This window comes from Peromyscus leucopus, chromosome 4 (assembly GCF_004664715.2).
Source record: "Peromyscus leucopus breed LL Stock chromosome 4, UCI_PerLeu_2.1, whole genome shotgun sequence".
Classification (NCBI taxonomy): Eukaryota; Metazoa; Chordata; class Mammalia; order Rodentia; family Cricetidae; genus Peromyscus; species Peromyscus leucopus.
The window spans coordinates 120,457,078-120,481,692 of NC_051066.1; the positions used below are offsets into that span (position 1 = coordinate 120,457,078).

Genomic DNA, 24,615 nt, shown 5'->3' on the forward strand with positions numbered 1-24,615 from the left:
GCAGGAAAGCTGACCCTTCCTCGGGCCAGAGAGCAGCTTCCCAGGGATAAGAGACAGCTAAGGAGGCGATGAAATTAGAGACTAGCACTGAGTAGATTACAGAAATAAAGCTGCAGACCAGGAAGCCTGTCATTAACTCAGCCTGGAAAGAGGCCTGGCTAAGGGACGAAAGCCAAGGAAAAGGTTGCTATATACATGGGAGAGAGTGGAGATTACTGGGAGTCCCTCCAAAGCCTAGGGGTCCATAGCCTCCAGGTCAGAGCCTGTCCCTTCACTGCTGGAACTGGAGTCCCAGATACATCTGGGGTCTTGGGCACCTGGCCTACTCCCCACACCTCATCTTCCTCAGCTGTAAAATGGAGCTGACAAATCCCAACGCACAGCAGATGATGACACTGAACACGCCAAGTGGTCCCAGGCCTGGCCTTGGCTCACGAGAGCATGCATACCAACCCACTAGCCATACTGGTGCCCATCTGTAATCCCAGCACTCAGACGAGGAGGTGAAAGCCTGCGTGGGCTGCAAAGTGAAACTCTGTCTCAAAAACACCAAATTAAAAACAACCAACTACAGTGGTAGAGGCGGTCTCCTCAACCACTGAAATCTAGATCTTTAAGGGTGGGAAGGACTGGAGTGGGGGCCCTGAGACTGGCTAAATGGAGTATGGGTGGAGCAGACAGTGTTGAGGACTTCCAATTACACTTGCTAAGAAGCCCTGAGCACCAGGTGCACGAAACCGGCACTGTTTCATCATGACAAGACCTGGATGGAGGCCAGACAGGGCTGAGCAGAATGGTTTGTCCGTGTTACTCAATGTTGGGGGCTTCAGTTAGGAAAATATGACATCACAGGATTTAAGTGTGCCTGGATCTGGGACTGGCAATCTATCTCAATGGTGGGGCATATGTTCCACAAGCATGAGGTCCTGGGTTTCTAATCCCTGGTACACACGCGAACATACATATGCTCATCAATGTGCATGTGCACACACATACTCGAGCAATGTACGTGCCCCTAAATTAAAATGCAAGTAAATTTAAAATGAAATTTAAACTTTTGTTCATTTGCACTAGCTACAATTCCTTAGTATAGAATTGCCAGACTCATCAAATAAAAAAATATATATTTCCCAGTAAAAATTTACATCTCAGAACAAAAAATGTCAAATACTACATGCAATATATTACACTAAATACTCTGTATTACCTGAAATTCAAATCTGACAGGGTGTTCTGCATTTTACCTAAAACCCAGCATTCCCTCTCACAGCAAGAGGCTCTGCTATGGAGACCTCATCACTCACTCAGGATGACCTGAAAGCCAGGACTCAGCAGGAGACAGGCCTTACCCACACGTGGTTGGCTCCTCACTGGGTTCTAAGAGGAAATAACCCCAAACGATTTTCTCTGCTCTGAACTTGGGAGTTGCCCCCCAGCATCCCTTCATGGCTTGCATTCACGTCCCCAGAGCAGACTCAGATTCTAGAGTAGGCAACAGTGGGTCTGGAAGGTTACTTAGACTGAACCCAGCCCAGTTGTTGGTGATGGAGAAGTTGGTATGATCCCACTTCCCCTTGAGCTCACCCCAACAAGGACCCTTCCAAGTAGCAAAGTGTGCTCAGCCCTCACCCGTAACTCTGAGACAAGTGGCTGGCAGTTTCAATTCTCCTGCTGCCGCTGACATTTTCAGACTATGTGCAAGGAGCCAGACACCACGCAGACTTTGGACAGATACAGAGGCCTTCTGGAATTCAGCGCAAACTTGCATTCTTCTCCAGCATTCAAGGAACAGGCCAAACTCTGCTTCACCTGACTATGTGGTCTTTTTACACAGCCTGTGCACACTCTCATTGGCCCCTTCCCCATCTCTATGGGATACTTTTCAGACAGTCTCCCACTTCCCAGCCAGGATCCTGATATCATCAAATCCAAGCCTAGAGACCTGTGGTGGCTGTAGCTGGATCCAGCTGGACTTGTAAAAGCCGGCTCTAGCTTGGTGTTCCCACTCTCCAGTAAAGCACTAAACCACTTTGCATGACCTCCCTGAGCTAATAAGCAGGGCAAGGCAGACATGAAGTAGGACTTAAAAGAACTATGCCGAGAAGCTTTGGGCCTGGGTCACTGACACGCTACCTGACCAGGAAGCAGTTGGCATTTGCTGCTTTGGACTCTTCATTTTGGGGTTATCCATCAAGAGGGCAAATTGTTCCCTCCTATGGTTTTGCCAACATGAAGGACCCAGGCCAACTAGCAAACACACAGCCCTAGGCCATTTCTGATCCCACCTAAATTATAGGAAAGACCTGAGACAAGTTGAGGTCAACAGTCCCAACAAGCAGCCATGCACTCACATTACCTTCACAGCATGTTAGGTGGAAGCCCGAACTCTCTAACCACCCCACCCCCCACTATAAACCCCTCAAAAAGGTGCTTTGTTCTATTCACCAGATGAATTACTGCATGAGAGCAGGAACTGGAAACCCAACATCAGGACTACATAGAGACTTTTTCACCGAAACTAAAATTATCCGATAAACTAACAAACTTTTCCTTTGTAGATCAGGCTGGTCTCAAACTCAGACATCCACCTGCTTCTTAAAGGTGTGTGCTACCGCTGCCCAGAAAACTAACAAACTAACAAAAGGAGGGTTGAGTAAGGGGAGTAGATGAGCTGCTAAGAGTGCTTTTGGGACAAGCCTGGCAACTTCCCTTCAGTTTCCCAGAAAGGAAGGACATCTGACATCCCAAGAGTTGTCCTTTGACTTGTGACAAGTGCCCAGGTGCACACAATAATATTCAAAGTTTGCTAGGCCTTTGGAGACATTCTGGGGATTACTCCAAGGGGAGAGGGGTTGGGACACAGCTCAGTGGTAGACCTAGTTTATACAATACTCTGGGTTTGATCCCCACCCTTCTCCCCAAAATGCCCTCTATTCCATACTGACAGAATAGTTTTTAACATCTAGAAACTATGCTGGACTATCATGGACCATTTCTGCCCAAGGTGTGTATATGGATAGAAAAGAAATCTGGAAATATTTGACTGCAGCCAAACAGGTCTTTTTCATTGTTCTGTACTGTCCCAATCAAACATGTACTTTTGTGGTTCACCAAGGCAAAGGTTAACCAAATCTGCAGTCAACACTGGACAACCCAACCACTACACAATACATATGCATTGAGGTATACTGGGCAGGTGAGAATGTCCCTGGACCTATCATCTCCAGCTGTGCTTCCCCCAGACAGGTCACATGGCCTGTCTCTGAATCCCTATTACCTCACAGCTGCTTGATGAGTTCCAGAACATAAGGGCCTTAGCCAGGAAGGCTCTTGACTAGGAACCTCAGGCTCACTGGCCTGGTTAGACAGCATACCCTGTACTAGTGGAGGGGTCAGGTGATTGGGCATTTCCTTTCCTGTTATGATTGACATTTTAGTTACATGAGCTGAAAAGCTTTGGAGACCAAGACCACCCAGCCCTGAACTAGGCTTTGCCTACCGCCTATAGGCAGAAAACTGAACATGGAAGCCTTGTTTAACTCTTCCTCTGCTGGAAATATTCCAGTGAATATGACCCTTTAGAGAAGAGTGGGACAGGAAACTCAAATGAATCTCCAATGCACAGCAAGAGAGGAAAGACTAATATAGAACTCAAGCTCAATTGAGTGCAAGGCAAAACTCACCCTTTTAAATTGGTGTGTGAAGCTTCGTGTATCACAAGCATACAGTTGCCAGTTTAATCTAGAACTGGGATATAGGTAGTGTGCAAGCTGCCTGATGCACTGTACTTTTTCCCTTTGGTTTCTTGAGACAGGGTTTCTCTGTGTAGCTTTGGTGCTTTTCCTGGAACTCACTCTAGACCAGGCTAGCCGCAAACTCAAGAGATCTGCCTGTCTCTGCCTCCCCAGTGCTGGGATCAAAGGTGTGCACCACCACCACCCTGCTTCATTTTCTCTCAACTTCCTGACCATGGCGTTTGAGCCCAGTAACCAGACAATCTTCTTGTCTGCTGTTTGTACAATTTGAGCATTCTGGGAATTTCCGTAACATTCCAAGTGGCCCACCTCCAAAATCATTTCCTGTCACCACTTTGGGAGGAGGTCTAGTCAGTCTATAATCTCAGCACTCAGGGGTGGAAAGGATAAGAAGACTACCTTACTCTAAAAAAAAAAAAAAAAAAAAAAAAAACCCTCACATGTATGTCCATGAGAGCGCAGTTCTCAAGGTGTGCCCAAAGCCCACCTGTACTCTTGGCTTGCTTCAGGATGCTGGTAAGTCTTTTTTCTGTTACTTCACTTAGTTCCCAAGCAACTTGAGAACCCACCCAATGACAGCCTTAGTGGTATACTTGTCTCAGGTCTAAAGTTTCCATTCTATCTGTTCCTGCCAGGATCAACCAAAAGGGCACTGAATAAGTACACAAGGCTTCAATTGACTTACAGCAACTCTAGTTCATCTAACATCCAGATAGCTTGGCAGTGGCTGCATACCAGGCAGGAAGCAGAACTAGGACTCTATCATACATGCATCTTAGTCGTCCTGTCTGAGGAAAATATATGATCGCATAGCTACTACTCATGTAGCTGTGGTCTAGGTACCCACTACCACCCACAATAGAGAACTGCTTAGCAAAGCTCTGAAGGTATCAGTCACAGCAAAGAGCCAAGCTGCACAGTACTCAAAACTGAGACTAAGCCAGACTTGCTGGTACACCATAATGGCAGAACTCTGGAGACTGAGCTGAGGCAGTGGAATCCTGCATTCAAAAACAAAACAAACATTGCTCATGGTAAGGCAGCACAGCTTGCTTGAAGCCCTGGGCTCAGTCCACAGAGAAGACAGGTAAAGATTACAGATTGAGCAGACAATAAAGCCTTTCCACCTGTGGAAAACCCAATAGCATGCTCGAGACGCACTCTAGTCTTGTGTTTTGCAAAAACACTCCATATGGCAACATGATTATTTTATTATATACTTTTTATAAAAACACCAAGTCCAAACACACATGTCCCACCATCAGGGAGTGTCAGAACCCTAGATTCTCCTTTTCCCTCAAGCATTTATATCCCAGTCACAAAAATGGAGCTGTAAAGGGTGCATAAAGACAAATGAGATCTTGCTTGTTACTGTACAAGCATCTGAAGTGACCTTGACAAGAGGAGCAAAATCTACCTAGTTAAAGAACATTGCCTGAACCTGCCCAAGCAGTTACCATTTCTTGTAATTGGCACCTGACATGTCTGTAGGGGCACAGGAAATGTTGAGACAGACACGAGCCAGGCTATTGCTTCTCAGAAGGCACACATCTCCATACCATTTATTAGTAATTCCTGACAATCTATAGGAGAATCTGTGAGATTCTACCTACTTTGAGGTATTAAATGCATAAGAAAAAGATTAGTTATGTCCAAGTAACATGCAATGAAAATTTTAAACCAACATGGTTAAATGTTAAGATTTTTAGAAATCAAAATATTTATTCACATGATTTTTAGACTAGTCAAAGCTATTCTTCTGCAGTAATGGTTTAAGTGCAAGTGACGCTGGCTTTCACATTGGCATTCTTCAGAGTGGAGACAGGTCAGTTGTTCTTGAATAAGTCAATGCAGCTCTGCAAGAGGGAGACATTGTTCTAGGGGGAAAAAAGTATGTGTAAGTTAAGGAAATAAACCCTCTTGAAATCTGAATCTGAAGTAGCCAATCCAGCTGACCCTTTCCTCCAGGACAGGTTGCCCCAGACTAACCACAGTATCCCTGAAAAGTCCAGTAAGGATTGCTGTTAGTGGAGACCAAATCTATGCCCTTCATTATTGCTAGGGCACTGATCTGCCACTGAGCCCAACCCAAACCCGACTGTAATTTAAATACAGGTGTCAAAATTCTTTAACCCATAATTCAAGTAAGACCCCAGAATTAAAAACATGCCATTCTGTGTTTCTCTGCTGAGTTACCAAGTACATGACAGGCCAATGACTTTTTAGTAGGTGAATCTGTGAGCTCCACACCAGCTGCCAGGCTATAAACAAAGCAAGTTCCAAACCATAGCTATAGTTCAAAAGTCTCAAACAGAAAATGAAACTTAAGATACCAAAATGCCCCCCTTTTGGTATGTGTGATTGAATGGCAGTATTTCACTACATAGTCCAAGTTGTCCTCAAACTTGAAATTCTCTTGCTGTTATCAGCCTCTTACTACTCAAGAGACTTTAAGGTCTGTGCTACCACACATGGTTCAGAAAAAGCTTACTAATAAAAATCATGGCAGGAACTGACAAAGTGGCTTGTCAGGTCTGTGAGAGGAAGGCAAAAAAGAATACTCTAAACCTCAAGTCAACCCATCTCCACAGCAGAGGGAGCATCAGCTGGCAAATGAGCAAGTCCCTAAAATGTTGGGTTAACAAAGGGACTCACTCTGGCATGCTTTATTTCCAGTTCAGACATTTCGATTAGGTTCTTTCTAAACGCTGCCACTCTCTTCCGTTTGAAGTTTATCAGTTCTGTGGGAATAAAGAGTTAAAATTACCAAACTCTAAGAACACTCAAGTTCCCCACTCATAGCTTCCAAATAGCCCCTTTCACAAATGACCTCCAGCACTTCCTTACACAGCCATTCAAGATACACTAAACACCACACAGCACATTGTCTGCACATGGGTCAGCACTTAATCACTAAGCATGCCTTGGTTAAAGAACTGGTAGCCCAGGATTGCCCAAATTTGGGATAATCCTTTCCTCCACTTCCTGTACATCCTTGGTAGGATTCTAGGCATGGATCACCATAAGGTAGGTAAACCTTATGAAAACTTGAGGGATAAGGATGAATCAAATCCATAGTATGCATCTAAGGAGGTAGATACAGTCTAGTACTTAACACTGGTTTTGTTTCATGCCCATCAAGACAAGATACATACATGAGAGCCTCCCAGAGAAAGACCATACCTTGTATTCAAGCCTCTTTCTCAGACAGTGCTGGTGAGCTCCAGGCTATCACACATCTTTAGACCAATCTCATCTGGGAGTGTGCTAACAAAGGGGATAGACCCTACCTTATGCCTCACTGACCGATTTCTACTTTCATAAACCCACTATTACTGTCTCTTAGTGTTGAGGTATGAACTTTCCTCAACCCCTACCATGTTGTTGCTTCTTATTCCATGGTGATAATTCTAACACATCCCTATAATAACTAATACACTCCCCATTCCCCAATAATCTCAATGCTCTGCTGCGGAACAATCTTTCTGTACACTGTAAATATGTATTACTATCACTGGTTAATAAAAACTGACTGGCCAATAGCTAGGCAGCAAAAGGTTAGGTGAGAATTGTGGACCAAGAGTGCAGGAAGAAGGGTGCAGTCACGGGGAGTCACCAGGAAGCAGAGAAGCAAGATGAACATGCTGTGCTAAAAATAGGTACCGCAACATGGCAGATCGTAGATAAGAAACATGGGCTAATTAGATGTTAAAAAGCTAGTTAGTAACAAGCCTAAGGTATCAGCCGAACATTTATTGTTAATATTAAGTCTCTGTGTGATTATTTGGGGAGCTGGCCAGCAGGACAGAAAAACTATTCCATCTACAATGTCCTTTCATAATTATTTACTTAGTTATCTTCTGAGTTTTGTCTGCATGTATGTGTGTTCATCATATTCATGCCTGGTGCGCACTGAGATTGGGATTGGAAGCGGGTAATCAGTTCCTGATGGAGATGCAGATGGCTATCAGCCACCATGTGGGTGCTGAGAATTGAACCCTGATACTCTATAAGAGCAGCAAGTGCTATTAGCTACTGAGCCAACTCTCTTGCACCTCCACAACCTAACAGAAACAGCCGAGTTTTCTTTAGTATTAAAACTCATCTTTCTTGTGTTACTGGGGACAAGCCCATAGCCTCAAAACATGAGGCTGTCTACCAGAACTGCATACCAGCCCTGTGGGGATGGGGGGTTACTTCTGCATAATTTGTAATATTTGTTTCCAAATAAAAATTGAATACAGAAGAAATGTTCAACCTTCTTTTGCAGATTCAGAAAGTTGTTCAAACTTCTGGCAGCATTCCTGCTGGTGAGTCTCAGCCAACTTGACATCTTTGCTTTTTAACCGAGCCTTGTCCAAAGCTTTGTTTGAATTCTCATAGTCAATTAGGGCTTTTGTGCGTCTGTATAAGAGATCCTGGGAAGCAAATTAATAGCCATGATGTAATCTCCAGAGAACAAAAGAAAAACATCATGTGTTGAAAATGAGTGTCTAGACATGCACACAAAGTCTAAAAAGTAGACTAAAAGCACCAACACTTTAAAATGGCAAAGGTAAGGCTGTAGCCCATTTCTCTATCCAACACTAAGGCTTTATTTTTGTTGCTATGTGTAAGTATCTGCACACACGAGTCTGAAGGCACCAGATCCCTAGAGTTAGAGGTACAGGCAGTTGGTTCTAAATCACCTGACATGGGTGCAGGATATCAAACTGCTAGACCACCACTCTACCCCCTTCATCCAGCATAATCTTAAACCTTCACAAGGGACTGAGGATGTAGCTTAGTGGTATAGTGTTGCCTAGCATACTCTAAGTTTGATCCTTAGCAGCACCAGAAGGGAAAGGGGAGTGGAGACAAACTCCACCTCTAAAATGAGGGTGCCCAATTCCCAACATTTTTTGAAAATCTTTGATGAAAACTTCCTTCTTGTTAAATCAATAACTGAGGTTGTATCAGAAAATGGAGCACAGCATATCAAACATGTCTATTTACTGCTAAGTAAGTCAAAGAGAATGCCACTGAGCCATGACCACCCTGACCCTCAAAATCCATTTCTGAAAATCAGAACCAGGAACCCACCTAACTTGAAATAAAAGCATGGGTCTAATACCATGAAACCTATTGTTTGAGTTCTAGGCCAGTAAGAGGCCCTGTTTAAAAGAGGGTAAAAAGTATCTCACCGCAGGAAAAACTCCACATGTTTATTCTCAGGACTTCACATACATGCATGCACACACACTCACAAAATAGACATCTTAAGCATTAAATTTCTGGTTGGGCAAGATTAATGGGCCACCTTACCTTTGCAGCCTCTATGTTGAGCATGTAGTATCGGAGGAGCTCTGTCAGTTTTAAATCTTCATCTGATGAGACTCGACCTTCCACTTTCTGGTTTAAACAAGTAAAGGTCACCAGTCAGGCAGAAATCAAATCTAGGGACCTTAACTAAATATTACCAAGACCAACACAAAACTTCTTACCCTCAGTTTTTCAAATAGCTCTGCAACCTTCAGTAGGTACCTGAAAGTATACAGAAGGTCACAGTTCTGTATGACATACAGAAAGTTATCAATACTTAAAACTACCAGTCAAGAATCATACACAAGGTTAGCAGAATGGTGGTGGTGCACATTCTTAGTATGGGCATTTGGGAGAGATGCAGGCAGAACTTGGAGTTTGAGGGCCAGCCTGGTCTATAGTGTAAGTTCCAATGAACAAGGGAAAGGCATTTAAGACTTGGATGCTGGAAACAACATTTGATCAGACTATGTTCCGGGACAGAACTGAAACCAGCATTAATACTTGAGGGTTTTTTGTTGTTGTTGTTCTGTTTTGTTTTGTCAAAGACAGGGTTTCACATAGCTCAGACTTGCCTCAAGATTACTATAACTGAGTGTCACTGATCCTCCTGACTGAGTGGTGGAAGTACAAGCATGTGGCACCAACCAGGGCTTTGTGAATGCTAGACCTGCCCTGGACTCTTTTCCATTGTACCTCACTGTAACATTTAATGAGGTCTATGGACTGAACTAAGTAAGGCCCTTGCATAAGCTAGGGAATCACTCTGCTTACTTTTTGATGACTGTGGGTTCTTCTAAGGCGAGGCTATGCAAGCAGGCTGCAGTGTGGATGTAGTCATCAGCAACACCTGAAGAAAGAAGTGCAGACCTTGTTATCTGAGAAGACCATAGACAGCAGAGCTGTAAGTGGCCAAACAGAGAGGTAAAGGTATTTACTTTTGTGACATCTGGTCATCTTGTCGGCTTTAGCACAGGAATCCTTGATCCTGTTGTAATAGTTAATAAGGAAGTTCTTCTCTTGTTCAAAGAAGTCATCCACCTCCTAAAAAGGAGGAAAAAGGAACTTAAGCAAAACTGTTAAGAAGAGGAGTATGTTTTGTATTAGAGAAAATATGGGCAATCCAGCACATTGGTAGCTGAGGTCCAACCACCACTGAAATGAGTCTAGCTTGGACTGCACAGTAAGAACCTGCCGCCAAACCAAAGTGGTTATTAACAATCGTAATTTTAACCAGTACACACTAGATTATCACAAGACTTACATATTTACAATTCCCAAGACTGGTAAAAATAATCAAACACCAACAGGTTGCATTAGCAGAGAATCATTTTGAAAAGCAACTTTGTGAATGGCCAATAAATACTGATATCCTCCACAACCCAATTCTTGTGCTGCAGCTCTTGGGTGGGACACTGCCACCTAGCCTTGAATATCATTTGTATTTGTGTAGGTTTGTATCCATGTTTTTGTTTTTTATTTGGCTGATTTCAGACTGACAATTTGGGGGTGCCTGACAGCCCTTGCCAGGAACAGCAACCGACCCACAATGCATATGCATTAAAACCCACACCATGTTGTCTAAGACACTCCATTTCCAATCTTCCCCTTCTCTCAGTACCTGTGTCCTATGCTCCCTTCTCAAGCCCTGGAGAGGCAAAGCCAGGTACCAGATAATAACTGTCAAGATCATTATTTACCAAGAACAGGAAGGCACTAGGTGTGAAGAAATTAAGGCATGCATGAACAAGAATGGGAATTTGTCATTATCTTCTAAAGTAGCCCTGCTGGTTCCACAAACAAAAAGCCAAGCAGAGAATGTTAATTGTAATCTTGACACAATCTAAAAACAGTCATTTCAACATATAGCAACGTTAGTAAACACATCTTCCTCTTGTACTAAGTACATAAAATCTGGTATCTGTAAAATTTAAATCTAGTTTCCACAAGGTCTGGTGGCAAACACTTTTTATCCCAGCAGTTGTAAGGAAAAGGGCAGGTGGAGCCAGGCCATTCAGGCTGCAAAGTTGAGTCCCTGTCTCAAGGGAAAGAGAAAACACTAGTTCCTTGTGTCCAGCTAAGCTACATGTTTTCACTCTCACCTATGGCTGGCACCAACGCACTCTGCGGTCCTTGAATAGTGGCTTCCATGCACACTAGGAAGTGCTGCAGCACCAGAGCAGCCATCCTTATTTTCAGACAGGGTCATGCCATGTTACACAGGCTGGTCTACCCCCATACTAGGTTCTTATCCCTGTCATACCATGTTCACAGCTTACTTTCTTTTACAATTGAGAAACTGACGTCCTTCCCCAGAAGACTCAAGAATGGAAAAGTTAACGTTGGAGAAAGGGTATTCTGAGGAAATAAATTAAAGTTAAGCTGCCAGACATGGTGGCCCATCTTTAACCCAGCACCCAGGAGGCAGAGGCTAGCAGACAAGTCCCTGGGTTCGAGGCCAGGCTGGTCTAGGATAGCCAGGGTAACAAGAAGCCTCGTCTTGAAAAATCTGAAAAAGTAAAGAAACCATTTCCTAAGAAACGTTTAACACCTGATTAATAAACACTCCCCTTCTCCAAAGAAAACTCATATACTCCCATGAAACCAAGACGTTTCTAAACAGCCTAAGCTTCTTACCTTCACTCCAGAAAAAAGGACTTCATCAGCGCTCTTCACCACACTTTTAAAAAAGCCACCAAACATCTCTTTGGTATTTTTCCGCCTAACACTTAGCTAAAGGAAGGAAATTCCAAAAGGACAGTTTATGATATGGCATGTTTCTGTTACTATCTTAGTAATCACACAAGTAACACGTTTTACTAGCATAAACACACCCAAGGTACTTTAATCCTTTCTCAAACAAAATCTAACACATTAAGTTATCATATTCTCAAAGGCTAACCTAACATTTCTGAACCATGGAGGCCCCGAGTCCTAGAGGCTTTTCAATTGTTGGTAGAACTACTATTTGATACTATTGCTAACAGGCTTCAAGAATTTAAAGATTTTTCCCCGCTTTGAGACAGTGTCTCACTATGCAGTCTCAGCTCTCCTAGAACTCACTATATGTATAGACTCACTGGTCTCCAACTCACAGAAATCTGCTGGGATTAGAGGCTGCATAACCTAGGCTTGTTTAATATTAAGTAAAGAAACATGCTTTAAAAAATAACAAAATAAAGGTATAATCAACTTCAATTCTTCCAATATTAAAAGGAGGAAAATTAGTCTAAGGGAGAAGCCATTCTTTCAGTGGGTTTTTAAAAAGTGACCTCTATAATGGATAAGCAGGAAGAGAAAACATTGTTTCTCCACACTTTTTCTGTATTGATAAATTCAAACTCAAGAAGCTCCTATTTTAGAAGTATTTCAACTATGGAAATGGAAAAATTGCCTTACATCCTGATCGTATTCCAGGAAAACATGAAAGTTTCGGTCTTTACTGAGAACAGGGTGAGAAGAAAGCCGCTGAAGAAAGACTTCATGGGAAGACACAGTCTTCTTAAAGACAGCGAGATACTCACTGAAAAAACATGTGCACAAAGAATTCAGTTGGCATTGCTCAGTTCCTGCTCAATACAGCTCACTCCTTACCTCCGCTCTTTTGCTCATGATCACTAAGGAAAATAATGCAACTAGACTTGACCTAACACTATGATTCAATTCAGTAGCTAATTAAATAAGGCAGCTGCCATTCTGGAATTCGTAGAATGAACTAAAGAAGGTAAAAAGTGCTGCAGTGGTAGCTGAATTTGTTGCATCCAGTCTGAGACTCCAAGCTTACATGCAATTACTGCTGTAATCAGCAAGAACAAGATCTTAGTCCTGTCTTTAAAGATTGAAACCTCTTTCATTTCATTCTGCAGGGACATGAGTACCACTGTTAGTGCAGGCCTGATAATAAAGAGTTGTTGAAATAGGCTAATGGTGGAAGGGAGTGCTTCTGAGTCAAGATAAAGAAATCCAAGACAGACACACAGACACACAGACACACACAGACAGGACACACACACACACACACACACACACACACACACACGCAGAGATTTAAGGGGAAAAAAAGCACACAGTACTTCTAACGTTTCAGGCACATTTGCTGGCTCACAAATAGCTGGTTTGTGTGCAAACTTTAAGGTGTTTATCTGTGAACCTGGCCTCCTCTTTCAAGGCACCTATGTGGTCATTCAGAAGATTCTGCAACAAACAGTATTTGCTACCATCTAGCAAAGTTCCAGAAGTACATCATATAACCTGTCAAAATCTATAAAATGTAGTTTAGAAAATGGCAATAGGCAACACCATAGATCTATTTTGAACAGTCCTTCCCATTTGGTTCCCGTGCACTTCTTACAAGAGAGCAAGAAAATTCACTTACGCTTCCAGTTCTTGCTTCATCTTGGCAAATTCTTCTTTTGTCATAGATCCTTCCCCTTCTCCCAGTTTCTGCATCTTCTCTCGAGGGCCATCAAAATCGGGCTTTGTAGGAGCAGGAGGGATCTGTAGCAGAGGCAGGTAATCTTACCCCAGTGGCCATATATGGGGTACTGTCATCTCATCAGCTCTGCCAATACAGATGGCCACCCCAGTCAAGCTAGCTAAATCAGCTCCCATTTCATACAAACTTTATTCTTTCTAATCCTTTGAAAAAGAATTAGCCGGGTGGTGGTGGCGCACACCTTTAATCCCAGCACTCGGGAGGCAGAGCCAGGCGGATCTCTGTGAGTTTCGAGGTCAGCCTGGGTTACCAAGTGAGCTCCAGGAAAGGCCCAAAGCTATGCATAGATAGTTCTAGGATAGCCAGGATATATAGAAAAACTGTCTAAAAATCAGAAACAAAACTCCTCTCACAGTAGAGCATTGATTGCTATCTTTTCAGTCTTAGACAGCTGGCAAAGCACCACAGCACACACACACACACACACACACACGCTGTTCCACTGTCAGCTTACAACAGGCACAATTAATGCTAACAACTAACCATTAAGAACGAGGCTTCCTCACACCAAAAGGAATTCCTCCATTCTCAAAGATTCTCATTTTGGTGCTGGAGATCTAACTCACGGGTAGAGTTCCTACCTAGTTTATTTAATACTCCATATCACAAAACCAAGTTTATTATGTTTTAATTAACAGAACATTCTGAGCAAATATCAAATATCAACCTAATTCAATGTAAAAAAGTTTCAGCCAGCTATGGTATAAAGCACCTCAGAGCAGAGACAGGACTTAAGAATTCCAGTTCCTCTTAGGCTATGAAATCCACTGTCAAAGAATCAGAGAGAAATCACTACTGGGCAGATTCTTCATTCTGCCCAGTTGGACAGGACACCTATTTCAATTCATTTAAAAACTACCCATAAGCTCTGCCAACTGTCTCCATCACTGTAAGCACCACTAAGGAATTTTATTGTATGCTAATGCTCAGGTTTCTTGGAAATAAATCCTACTGGTACTTGGTGTGGCTGTGGAGGGGAGACAGAGGGCTGGAGAGATGGCTCAGTGGTTATGTTCAATTCACAGCACTCATGTACTTACACCCACCGTGATCTCCCAGCTCTAGGGGAAAAGACACTTTCTGACCTGTGGGCATCCACACTCGTACTCACACAGACACATTTACACATAACTAGAGAAAAACCAAAAATAAAGTTAGATAAGACTTTGTTCTACAATATACCAGCACAGACCTCTCTGTGCTCATCTCACCACTCCTGTACTAGCACATTTTTAAACGTTGCCAACAACAGTTAATAGACAAAACATGAAAAATAGGCAGAAGAAATGAGACTTTTTACAAACCACTGCAAGACACAGAACTCACAATAAGTCCGGCATAATCTGTTGTTTCAGTAAGAGTGTCGTGCAGCCACACGAAGTCTTCATGTTGCCTTGTAACAGAAAACTCTGGGCTCTGAAATGTGGGCAGTGTGGTCTGTAAAGAGAGGGAGGAATTAAGTGGTAACCCACCATCTGATTTAAAAAAAAAAAAAAAAAAGGCTTTAGATTTCCTAGGCTGCACTATGGGAGTATCACGATCAGTATCACAAACCTAGGTAGCTCAAGTCTCATTATCTCTCTAAGAAATTCTTTTCACAAGCCCTTTTGAAGCTCGCTGTGTATGAAACAGCAAAGATTAGTAAAAGTTCTAAGAAGTTAATAATTTCCACAATGAACCCTCCCCCAGTCATAAAAACAAAACAGCAAGCATATTAATGTTAAATGTCTTCACTACAGTTTACTATGGCTCTGGAAATTGTCCTTGGCTTCCTTTTCCAATGATTTACCTCATAGGCAAATGAAAACCAAAAGGGAGAGTCAAAGCTGTGGAAGCATCTGTGCCTACACATTTGCTTATTAAGGGCTCCACCCTAGCAGAAAGGAAGCAACAGTACAACACAGAGCCCTCAACAGGCAAGACAGAAGCTCATGTTCTCAGGAGTTTGCCACACTGCCCCTAAAAGCAACCATTTCAATCAACTCTCTTTGCACTCTTCTGAAAACTCAACCCAGTACTAGCAGTTACTGCTAAGGTTATTCTGTCACTTACCTTGGTGTGTACTGTAAATTTGACCTTATCTCTCTCACTGAGTGCATCAGGTATGTCGATCTGAAGCGAAGGGTCAACATTCAGGTCCACAGACACAGATCTCAGCTGAAATACATTTTAATTATTAGACTTCCTACCGGTAGAGGGAGCCAGCAAGCATTCTTTTTAATGATGTGATCTATGGTAGGCTGCCCACAGGCCAGACTATCCGAAGATCTAAATGGTCTACACAGATCTCTGTGAGTTCAAAGCCAGCCTGGTCTACATGATGAGACTCTGTCCCCACCCTCCATTACCCAGTAAAACGGTCCACACTAGCTCAGACTGGCATAGTCGGAGATGGCACTCTCAGGTGTGAGGATCCTGAGTAGAAAGGTAACTAGACCTCTACTTCAATCTGGGAACTGAACCTCCCTCCAGTACCACCATAACACAAAACAATAAACATAACACAAAACCTAATGAAACAAAGCAAACTCTTTCAAGAAATAGATTCACTAGATCCAGCTGTTTTTCTTCTTTGCACAGCAGAAGCGAGTTTGGCAGGCCCCACTCTCAAGATCAGCTGGGCAACACAAACTGGACTTGATGCAGGAAGAGGAAAAAAAATCTCAAAGTTGGGTACAGGAAGAGATGGGAGGGTGGTTATAGAAGGATCTGGTATATATGAATATGTTCAAAATATACTGTATGAAATATAGTTTTAGAAAGCATTTTCAAAAACCAGGTGTTTAGAAATGCATTTAACTACCCAGCAGTGGTGGCCCATGCCTTTAATCTCAGCACTAAGGAGTCAGAGGCAGGTACATCTCTGTTGAGTTCAAGGCCAGTCTGCTCTACAGATTGAGTTCCAGGACAGCCAGGGCTGCAGAGAAACCTTGTCTTGGAAACAACAACAAAAACTTTATACAAATGCTACCATATCATCATACCCAAACAGTCCTGACATCTTAGCATAAACACTTTTGTTTTCTCAACTACTCTGTTCAGTTTCTTACATGCCCATTTGAGATCCCTGTAGACAGTCTTTAGCTAAGCAACATGCATACTTATGACATAATATAGAATAAGCGTACCTACGGAACATGAGTTTTATTCTATAATCAGAGTATGTAAAGAGGTTAGACACATTTGAAAGCCCGAAGGCCAAGGGACTTTTTAATCACAATTTTGCTTAGTTCTGACATTTCTGATAAGCAACCTTCCTTCTGTAAGTTACTATTAAGTAGACACAGCCTCCAAAAATCATCAACATATAAACTTCAAAGGCAAACTGTCATTCCATCTTTCATGACTGTTATGGTCAGGTAGGATCTTAGGCCTTAGAAATGGCAGCACTAGTAGGTATACAAGGGCAGCCAATCTCTGGGACACTTCTCTATAGAATGCATTTTCTGGAACTCAGCAACAATGTCCATACTTCTGAATAATTTCCTTATTCTCTCCCTTTTTTTGAGACATGGTTTCATGTGGGGCCCTGGTTGGCCTGGCCTTGAACTCAGAGATCTGCCTGCCTCTGCTCCCCAAATGCTGGGATTAAAGGCATGAGCCGCCACCACACCAGGCTCATTTCCTTATTCTTAAAAAAAAAAAAAAAAAAGTCAGAAACCCCGGTTACTAAAGAGTTAACATGCTTTTCAGTGGTTGTCAACTTAGTTTCTTATGCTGCATGACCCAAAGCATAAAAAATTATTGTTGCTACTTCATAACTGTAATTTTGCTTCTGTTATGAATTGTAATGTAAAAATCTGGTATGCAACCCCCAAAGGCTGAGAACCACTATAAATGTTGACAAATCCTTAACCTTTGCTCATGAGTCTAGCAAACTCAGAAGCCTAAAAAACTCATTGGACTACCTTTGGCATTATGGTAGAAGGACCCGGGGGGGAAGTGATCAAGTAAATAGGGTTTCTCTTAAGTACTATAGGCAAAGTGACAATGGAGTCCACCACGGAGTAACTATCATCTGGTTCTATCTTCTTACACTGACATCAAAAAGGGGTATATAGCTCCTACCACTTACATCCACACGCAGCAGTAAAAAGTTGTGCAATGCTCAGAACTAAGTCAGCACTTGTATCCTCAGAACCACCAAGCAGATTTAAAAAATTAGCATTCCTGTTTATGCTTAGCTAGCAAAACCAACACCCAAAACCAGACAGCATTTGCTAAATAAACCATGCCTAAGGGTAGAAGGGTGGCAACCTTCTTGTCACCTACTTCATCCCATCAATCTTTGAAAACTATAATGCAGTTAATTATACCACACCCCTCCACTTCCTTCCTTCAAACATTCCCATATACTCCTCATTCTTCAAATCCATGGTCTCCTCTTTCAATGGTTACTTACAAACACATACACGCTCCTAAATACACAGGTACACCTCACTCAGTCTATGTTACATGTGTGTTTTCCTAGGAGACACAATCCCACAGTAAACTTCCTATTGCTTAGGCTCTTAGAATCTTCCTGTCCCCTCCTCTTCTGCAATGATCCCTGAGCCTTACAGATACAGCAGTTGGGACTGGCCTCCATAACTACATTTTGATTGGTTGTGATTGTTCTATAATGGTCTATTATAAAGATTAGTTCCTTACTTAATGAGGGATGAGAGCTACACATACCTGTAGTTACAAGGAGAAATGTTTAGAATGTAGTTAGGAATTACGCTGGTTTAGTTAACTGTCTGTGCTAGGTTCTCCTCCAAACTCATGACTTCATTAGCCTTGGGTAACTAACTGGCTTGGTCTCCAATATTAGGATCCCTAGAGGGGATCCTAAGTTTAACTAGAGCTGTTGGTGAGAAACGCACCAACATACTGCACTCTTAGGATTATAGTGCCATGCTGGTCATAATTGTTTGTAGTTCATAGACACCAGTTAGGTAGGAATGTTGATTGCTTCCCTCCTTGAAACTTGCACAGCACCTCCTGGTACCAGGAAAGCTAGTCCTCAAAGAAGTCTTTCCTATCAGGTCAATTTTCCAGCTCACAGGGCCTCTGTCTGAAGTGTATGGTGTCTTCAGCAATAGTATGGACTTTCCACCCCTGGAAGAACCAAAGGCAATACCAATAGCCTATATTTTGGGGAGTCTCTTAGACTGTTACTGACTCTTAGGGGTACTGTCAGCCTAGACCCCGTGAATCTTCTAAAGAAAAATTAATTTTAGTGTGTGTGTGTCTGTTCCCTTGTTGCTGAGGCCGTATGAGATCCCCTGGAGCTAGTGTCACAGGCATGAGCTGTTGACATGTGTACTGGGTCCCAGCTTAACTGCTAGACTCTAAAAGCAAAGTCCCATTCAAGGCTGAGATAGTCCCTTTCCCTGAATCTTGAAGCATGAAGGTACTGGTTATTCACAGTATTGGCCAAGCATGGGCCTAATTTGGGCCAAATGCCTTGGGGATAGAAGGGAAAATTCCTTTACATCAGAAGAGAAGATAACCATGTGGTAAGCATACTTCAGAACCAAACCCAACCTTGGGCAACCCAGATTTTTAATCAGTTACCTCTTGCTGAGACCCTTTAAGCTATTTGTAAATCAAATCTAAAACAATGCCCACCCTCACATAAACTTTGTACTTTCCTATATTTACCCACTTCACAGAGGTAAAGAATCACTGTTAATTATTGCTGAAGGCCTGGTACTCGATATGTAGACCAGGCTGGCCTTGAACTCAAGATCTGCCTGCCTCTGCCGGGATTATAGATTAAAGTATTGCTAAGTATTGCTTATTGGTAAAGCAGCTTTAAAACTGTTTCAAGTAAAGTCACAAACGGTAACTGCTTAGGTTGTCACAACACTTTCAAGTTCTCCTTTAGACCAGTGTCACTCACTCAAAATGCTTTGTTAATCTAGCCCCATTTTTGTACAGTGTTAAGTCATACAGAGCCAAGTAGTGCATGTGGATGTGTTAAGAGGCCAGCCTGGTCTGAGCAAGTTCCAGGACATCTGGGGCTACACAAAGTAATCCTGGGGTGAGGGTGGGGAGAGCCATATATAGTGTCATTTCCTATTATTTCCATTTTATTTTATCATTAAAAAGAAATTTATCACAAAAAACTACTTGTTTATATTTAAATTATTTTTCTATTTCCCATTTCTAATGCAGAAAAATATACATACCATAGGAAGAACAGTCCTAAATTCAAATGTTGATATTAAGTGAATCAAGTTATCAGTCCTACTGTTTACTCCTACCCTGAAGCTAACTAACTTTATGTAATTCATCTGTATGTATTCTATCAATACTGTGGTACTAGCGCACAAAAAGCAACTGAAGTATCCACAAGCACTATACCAACTCTCCCTTTAAATGGTTCAGCCAGCCAGGCCACTATCCTCTCACCTCCACAAGTGGGAGATGCATACTCACGCAATTAATGTAATAACTTATAAATATGAACTAGAAGGGCTGCAGGAAGTGATCAGATTTGCACCACTCATCTTAGTGAGATGGAACCCAGAGAGACCCATCCCTGCTGACACTAGCCACTCTTACCAGTGTAGTCTACCAACACACAAGCAATCCACAGTAGAACACTGCAGACAGCAGGGCATTTGGAGGCTACTCAGCCCTAAGTCCCCAGAACAGGAACTAAGGCTGGGAAGAAGGTCAGTGCAGCGTACTCAGCGAATGGATAAACAGAATCATCATTTCACAAGGCTGCAAGCCCAGTACTAGTCAGAATATGCCAAATTGCTGCCTTAGGTAATTCCCGTCAAGAGATCTTAGCTATTTGGACTATTTTCAAATAATCACAAAAGATTCCATTTTCCTCTTTTAGAAGAAGAATCTTCAATGGCTTACTGGAAATAGGTGCCAGGGCCAGCACGAAGGCACTTGTGGCCAAGCCTGATTATCCAAGCTAGATGCCCAGGACCCACACAGGGGGAGAACAAACTCCCACAAGTGTCCTCTGACTTGTGTCCACAAACATAAAAAATAAAAAGGGGGAGGAGGGTACGTGTTGGCAATGAAGTCACTTTTGGAAAGTTAGAGCATACAGAAAATTTTCCCAATTTAGGTATTACTTAAGTAAGCTTACCACAAGATGTCTGCCCTGTAGTTCCCTTCAGATTACAAAGAATGAAACTGTTTCCTCAAAAAAAAAAAAAAAAAAAAAAAAAAAAAAAAAAAAGCTATCCCAGCACTCCAGAAACAGAAACAAACTCAAGTTTGAGGCCAGCTTGGTCTACAGTTCCAGGACAGCCAGGGAACAGAGAAACCCTCTCTCAAAAAATAACAAAATTGAGATATTACAGGATTGTAACCACACTACATTTTTGAACTCTTGATAATTGAGGACATTCAGGTTTCTACCTACAAAACCTTCTCACTTAACTGCTCAACATAATGTCCAAACAGCATAATTTTAAAGTGTGTGTGCTTGCTACTATTCTACTAGGCAGTCTATGCAGACCAATATCCTGGATCCTCTAGCTTAAGCTTCCCGAGTAGTATGCTAGGGTTGCAGATATGGTTAGTCACATTCAGCAACAGTAAGACCAATCAGCAATCCATTTCTAGGTGAAGTGGAATTCTGGCCCACAATGTTTTGTGAGGGCTGTAGAAAAAGAACCTCAGGTTCCCCAAATACAAACCTAGCATACACATCACTCACAAATAGAGTAAACACAGCTGTACTGTTGACATGCTAAATTAAATGCAAAGAACTTGAGAACTTGTTAAAGTTCCTCATAGTATCTGGAAAAGGTCTCCAATGCTTAACAATCCAAGTTTAATGTAGTATTAAACCTTCACAACCTATCAACCATACATTTAAACCCTTGCAATAAACTGGCAAACTTCACTCTTCTCATCACATCATTTTAGAAAGCCAGTTTAACCTCAGGATTGCTTCTCAACTAAGGGTAAATCTGCTCAGTGCCAAAGGACATCTGACAATGCTAACAGACAGGTGACTACTGTCATCTCTAGCCATCTACAATGGAAAAGACAGGCTCCCAAAACACAATTTCACTAGTGCTTAGGTTTCATAGAAAGCCCAACTTATAAGCACTAGATCACAGTAAGTCAAACCCAGAAAAATTCTCTAAAAGCTGGCAGACTTCTTTCTGCAGCCAAAACCTGAACACCATAACCGGCTGAAGTATACACAAATGGGACACTAAGACACCATGTGCAAGTTGCTGATCCAGAACTAAGGCGTGGGCAGCTTTGAGAAGCCACACTTCCTGAGTCATATGACTACAGTGTGAAACTTCACTGCACAAAATTGATAAATTTAGACTTGCTACGGTACTGATCAAAGTTCAAGACTGTCTATAACTAACAATCACAGTTAATTGAAGTATCTATAGAGAAACAGCAGCAGCAGTTAAACTTACAAATTTGTCACTACGTACATCTGAGCAAATGTCCTTCATTAAGTACGTTAATGAAAGTTCCAGTCAAAATTGTTATAGGCACTAAGGATTGACTTCAGGGCATTGCTCATGTTAGAGGAACAAGCTACCACTGCTACATTCCCAGCCCTCTCTCTAACAAGGAGAATCCCTAGTTAAAAATGGCAGCAGAATAGAAAGTGCTAAAATAGGCTCAACTTTCAATCTCATTTCAGAGTTTTCTTTTTTTGGGACAGGATCTCCATACAGCCCCACTATCTACCAGGCTGGTCTCCAGAGATCCTCCTGCCTCTGCCTCCCAAATGCTGGAATTAAAGGCATGGGATCCCACACCCTTTCAGAGTTTTCTTCTTCGGAGGCAATGGGTCACTATCTAGTCCAGGCTGGCCTTGAGGGAGCCTTCTGCCTTAGCAAAATGGAATTACAGGCCATCTAGTCAAAATTGAATACCCAGGGACAATCACAACACCCCCCACACAATGCTGCTGCACTTGATTTACCCTAATTTAGATGGACCCCACCAATACACACAATGAGTCTACTATGATGTCAAATACTTAATGACTTTTCTGTAACTGGAAGCCTGATAAGAAAGGTGTGCCAGGTGGTGGTGGTGCACACCTTTAATCCCAGCTCTCAGGTGACAGAGGCAGGTGGACTTCTGAGTTCGAGGACACCCTGGTCCACAGAGCGAGTTCCAGGACAGGCTCCAAAGCTACAGAGAAACCCTGTCTCCAAAAACAAAAAAGCTAAGTAATTAGAGTACTTAAATAAAATTGTAAAATATATTAGTTGACAAAATTTGCCCAACTTGGACTCCAGTTCCATCTTGACACTTGCCAAATTTCCTTCAGATAACTCCTGCCATCTAGACCAGATCTGCCACTGCCTAGTACAGATCAGGCAACAAAAATGAAACCACGTGCTAAAAGCAGTAATTTATCTCAGTATTTCTCTAGCTCAAACGAGAAGGAAGCAAAAGCTGTGTAATTTCCTCCACTGTAAGTATGTGCTTGGCTTGCACTCACTAAACCCTTAATCTCCAGTTTTGCTGGATCAGGGTGATGGTGAACGCACTTTTAAAATCTATTAGCAATTAATATACATCATTTTACATAGCGGATTCTGCTCCAAGCTACAAGGAAACAGGTATCAGAAAACGAGAAAAAACAGCCATCAAAATCCCACCCAGCACCTATTATAAATGATAGGAGAAAGAAAAGTATTAATTCTTCTAATGTAAAAGAAATAAAACATCACCTACCAAGCTCTATCTCAATACAGTACCCTTGTTCCAACAATACCGTTGTTGGATCAATCCAACTGGTGCTCCAGACTGGTATTTACTTACTAGATGAAAGTTTGTCCATTCAAAGATACATAAGAGCTCCTAATATTTTTCTAGGATTCCTTTTAAGCTCATTTGTTGGGAAAACTATACTGACGATTCTGCACACAAAATCTTGACCCATAACCTATTTGCGCAATGAAAAATTCAAATTTAAAGAACCAATAAAAGTGGGATCTTTAACTGTCTATATAGTAATCTCCGTTTATGGCATCAGACCTCAGGCTATTTGCAGCCCGGGGCTTACATCAACACACAGGATTTACTAAAAATTACAACTCCCACAAGGACACAAATAGCTTTTTTAAGTTGCAAGAAAGATGCTACAGATTCTTGATGGAATTTTCCCACTTGCTTAAAGGAAAAGGCCCCGTTTTCTTAAAAGGGGGTAGGAATCGCCAGCGAACCTCCGATTCACTTTCCAATGACCAAGGAGTTAAGTTTTAGGTGCCTTTAAACACGCTCCTAAGGTCTTCGGGCACCAGCCGCACTCGAATGACTGGCAGAGGGTCTGTCGGCTCAACACCAAGAGCAGAAGAATCAGGGTCCTGTCCGTCTGGTTCTCCTTGGTCAGAGAATGAGGGTGCACTGAGACCCCACAGGGAAGCACTTATAATGGGGCCGTAGGGAATGGGTGGAGGGGAGCTCCGGGTCTCGCAAGTGCTTGAAATCTTGCAGATTTCGCTTGCGAGGACCGCCCGAACCCGGGAGAAGGAACAGCCGGCCCCGGGAGGCCGGAGGGACCTCCGACTTTCGGTAGCGAAGCAGGGAGGATCTCACCTTGCTGCGGTCCTCATCCTGCTGCTCCAGCAACTCGGGAACCGCGGCCATGGCGACGCGGGCCTCGAGCAAGGGCTGTCTGGCTGTGCGAGGAAAGAAGAGGCTGGGCCGCCGCCGGGGCGCCTTTCAGGGGCGGCCGCGGCCCCGCCTCCGCCGGCCTCCCTGCCGGACGGCGGCTGGAGGCCGCTGGACTCCGCCACCATCCCAGCAGCCCCGGGCGCAGGCCAGCGGCACGCCACGTGCTTCCCCCAGAGCAGGCCTCCCCCGTCCCCGCTGCCGTCCATCTTGGAGCCGGGCAAAGAAGCAACGCGGGGCCTACCCTCGCTCCGCGCCACGCGGACACCAGCACCGCAAGGCCGGGACGGGGACGCGAGATCCGAGCCCTCTCCCGGGGAAGGCGCGCCTCGAGAAAGGGCGCGAGCCACCGCAGGGGGATTTATGGCCCGGCCAGAGTCCAAGATGGCGGCGGGCGGTGACGTGCGCAAGATCCCGCGAGAGCGGAGGCGCGAGGCTTGG

The 24,615-nt window shown here is 43.1% G+C and overlaps 1 protein-coding gene and 1 non-coding gene across 2 annotated transcripts; both read right to left on the reverse strand.

Annotated features, from left to right (window-relative positions):
* Positions 1–4,948: 4,948 nt before the first annotated feature.
* Positions 4,949–24,615, reverse strand: Snx5 (sorting nexin 5). Its single transcript, XM_028893248.2, has 14 exons — positions 24,419–24,615; positions 24,100–24,182; positions 15,604–15,708; positions 14,878–14,988; positions 13,432–13,553; positions 12,456–12,579; positions 11,694–11,789; positions 9,995–10,100; positions 9,831–9,906; positions 9,239–9,278; positions 9,060–9,146; positions 8,014–8,173; positions 6,411–6,496; positions 4,949–5,632 (listed from the first exon to the last, which is right to left on the reverse strand). Exons 2-14 carry the CDS (start codon positions 24,148–24,150, stop codon positions 5,582–5,584), a joined length of 1,215 nt encoding a protein of 404 aa, XP_028749081.1. The 5' UTR covers positions 24,151–24,182; positions 24,419–24,615; the 3' UTR covers positions 4,949–5,581.
* LOC114709439 lies at positions 20,026–20,264 on the reverse strand. The gene has a single exon (XR_003736930.1). It is a non-coding gene; the product is annotated as a small nucleolar RNA SNORD17 (small nucleolar RNA).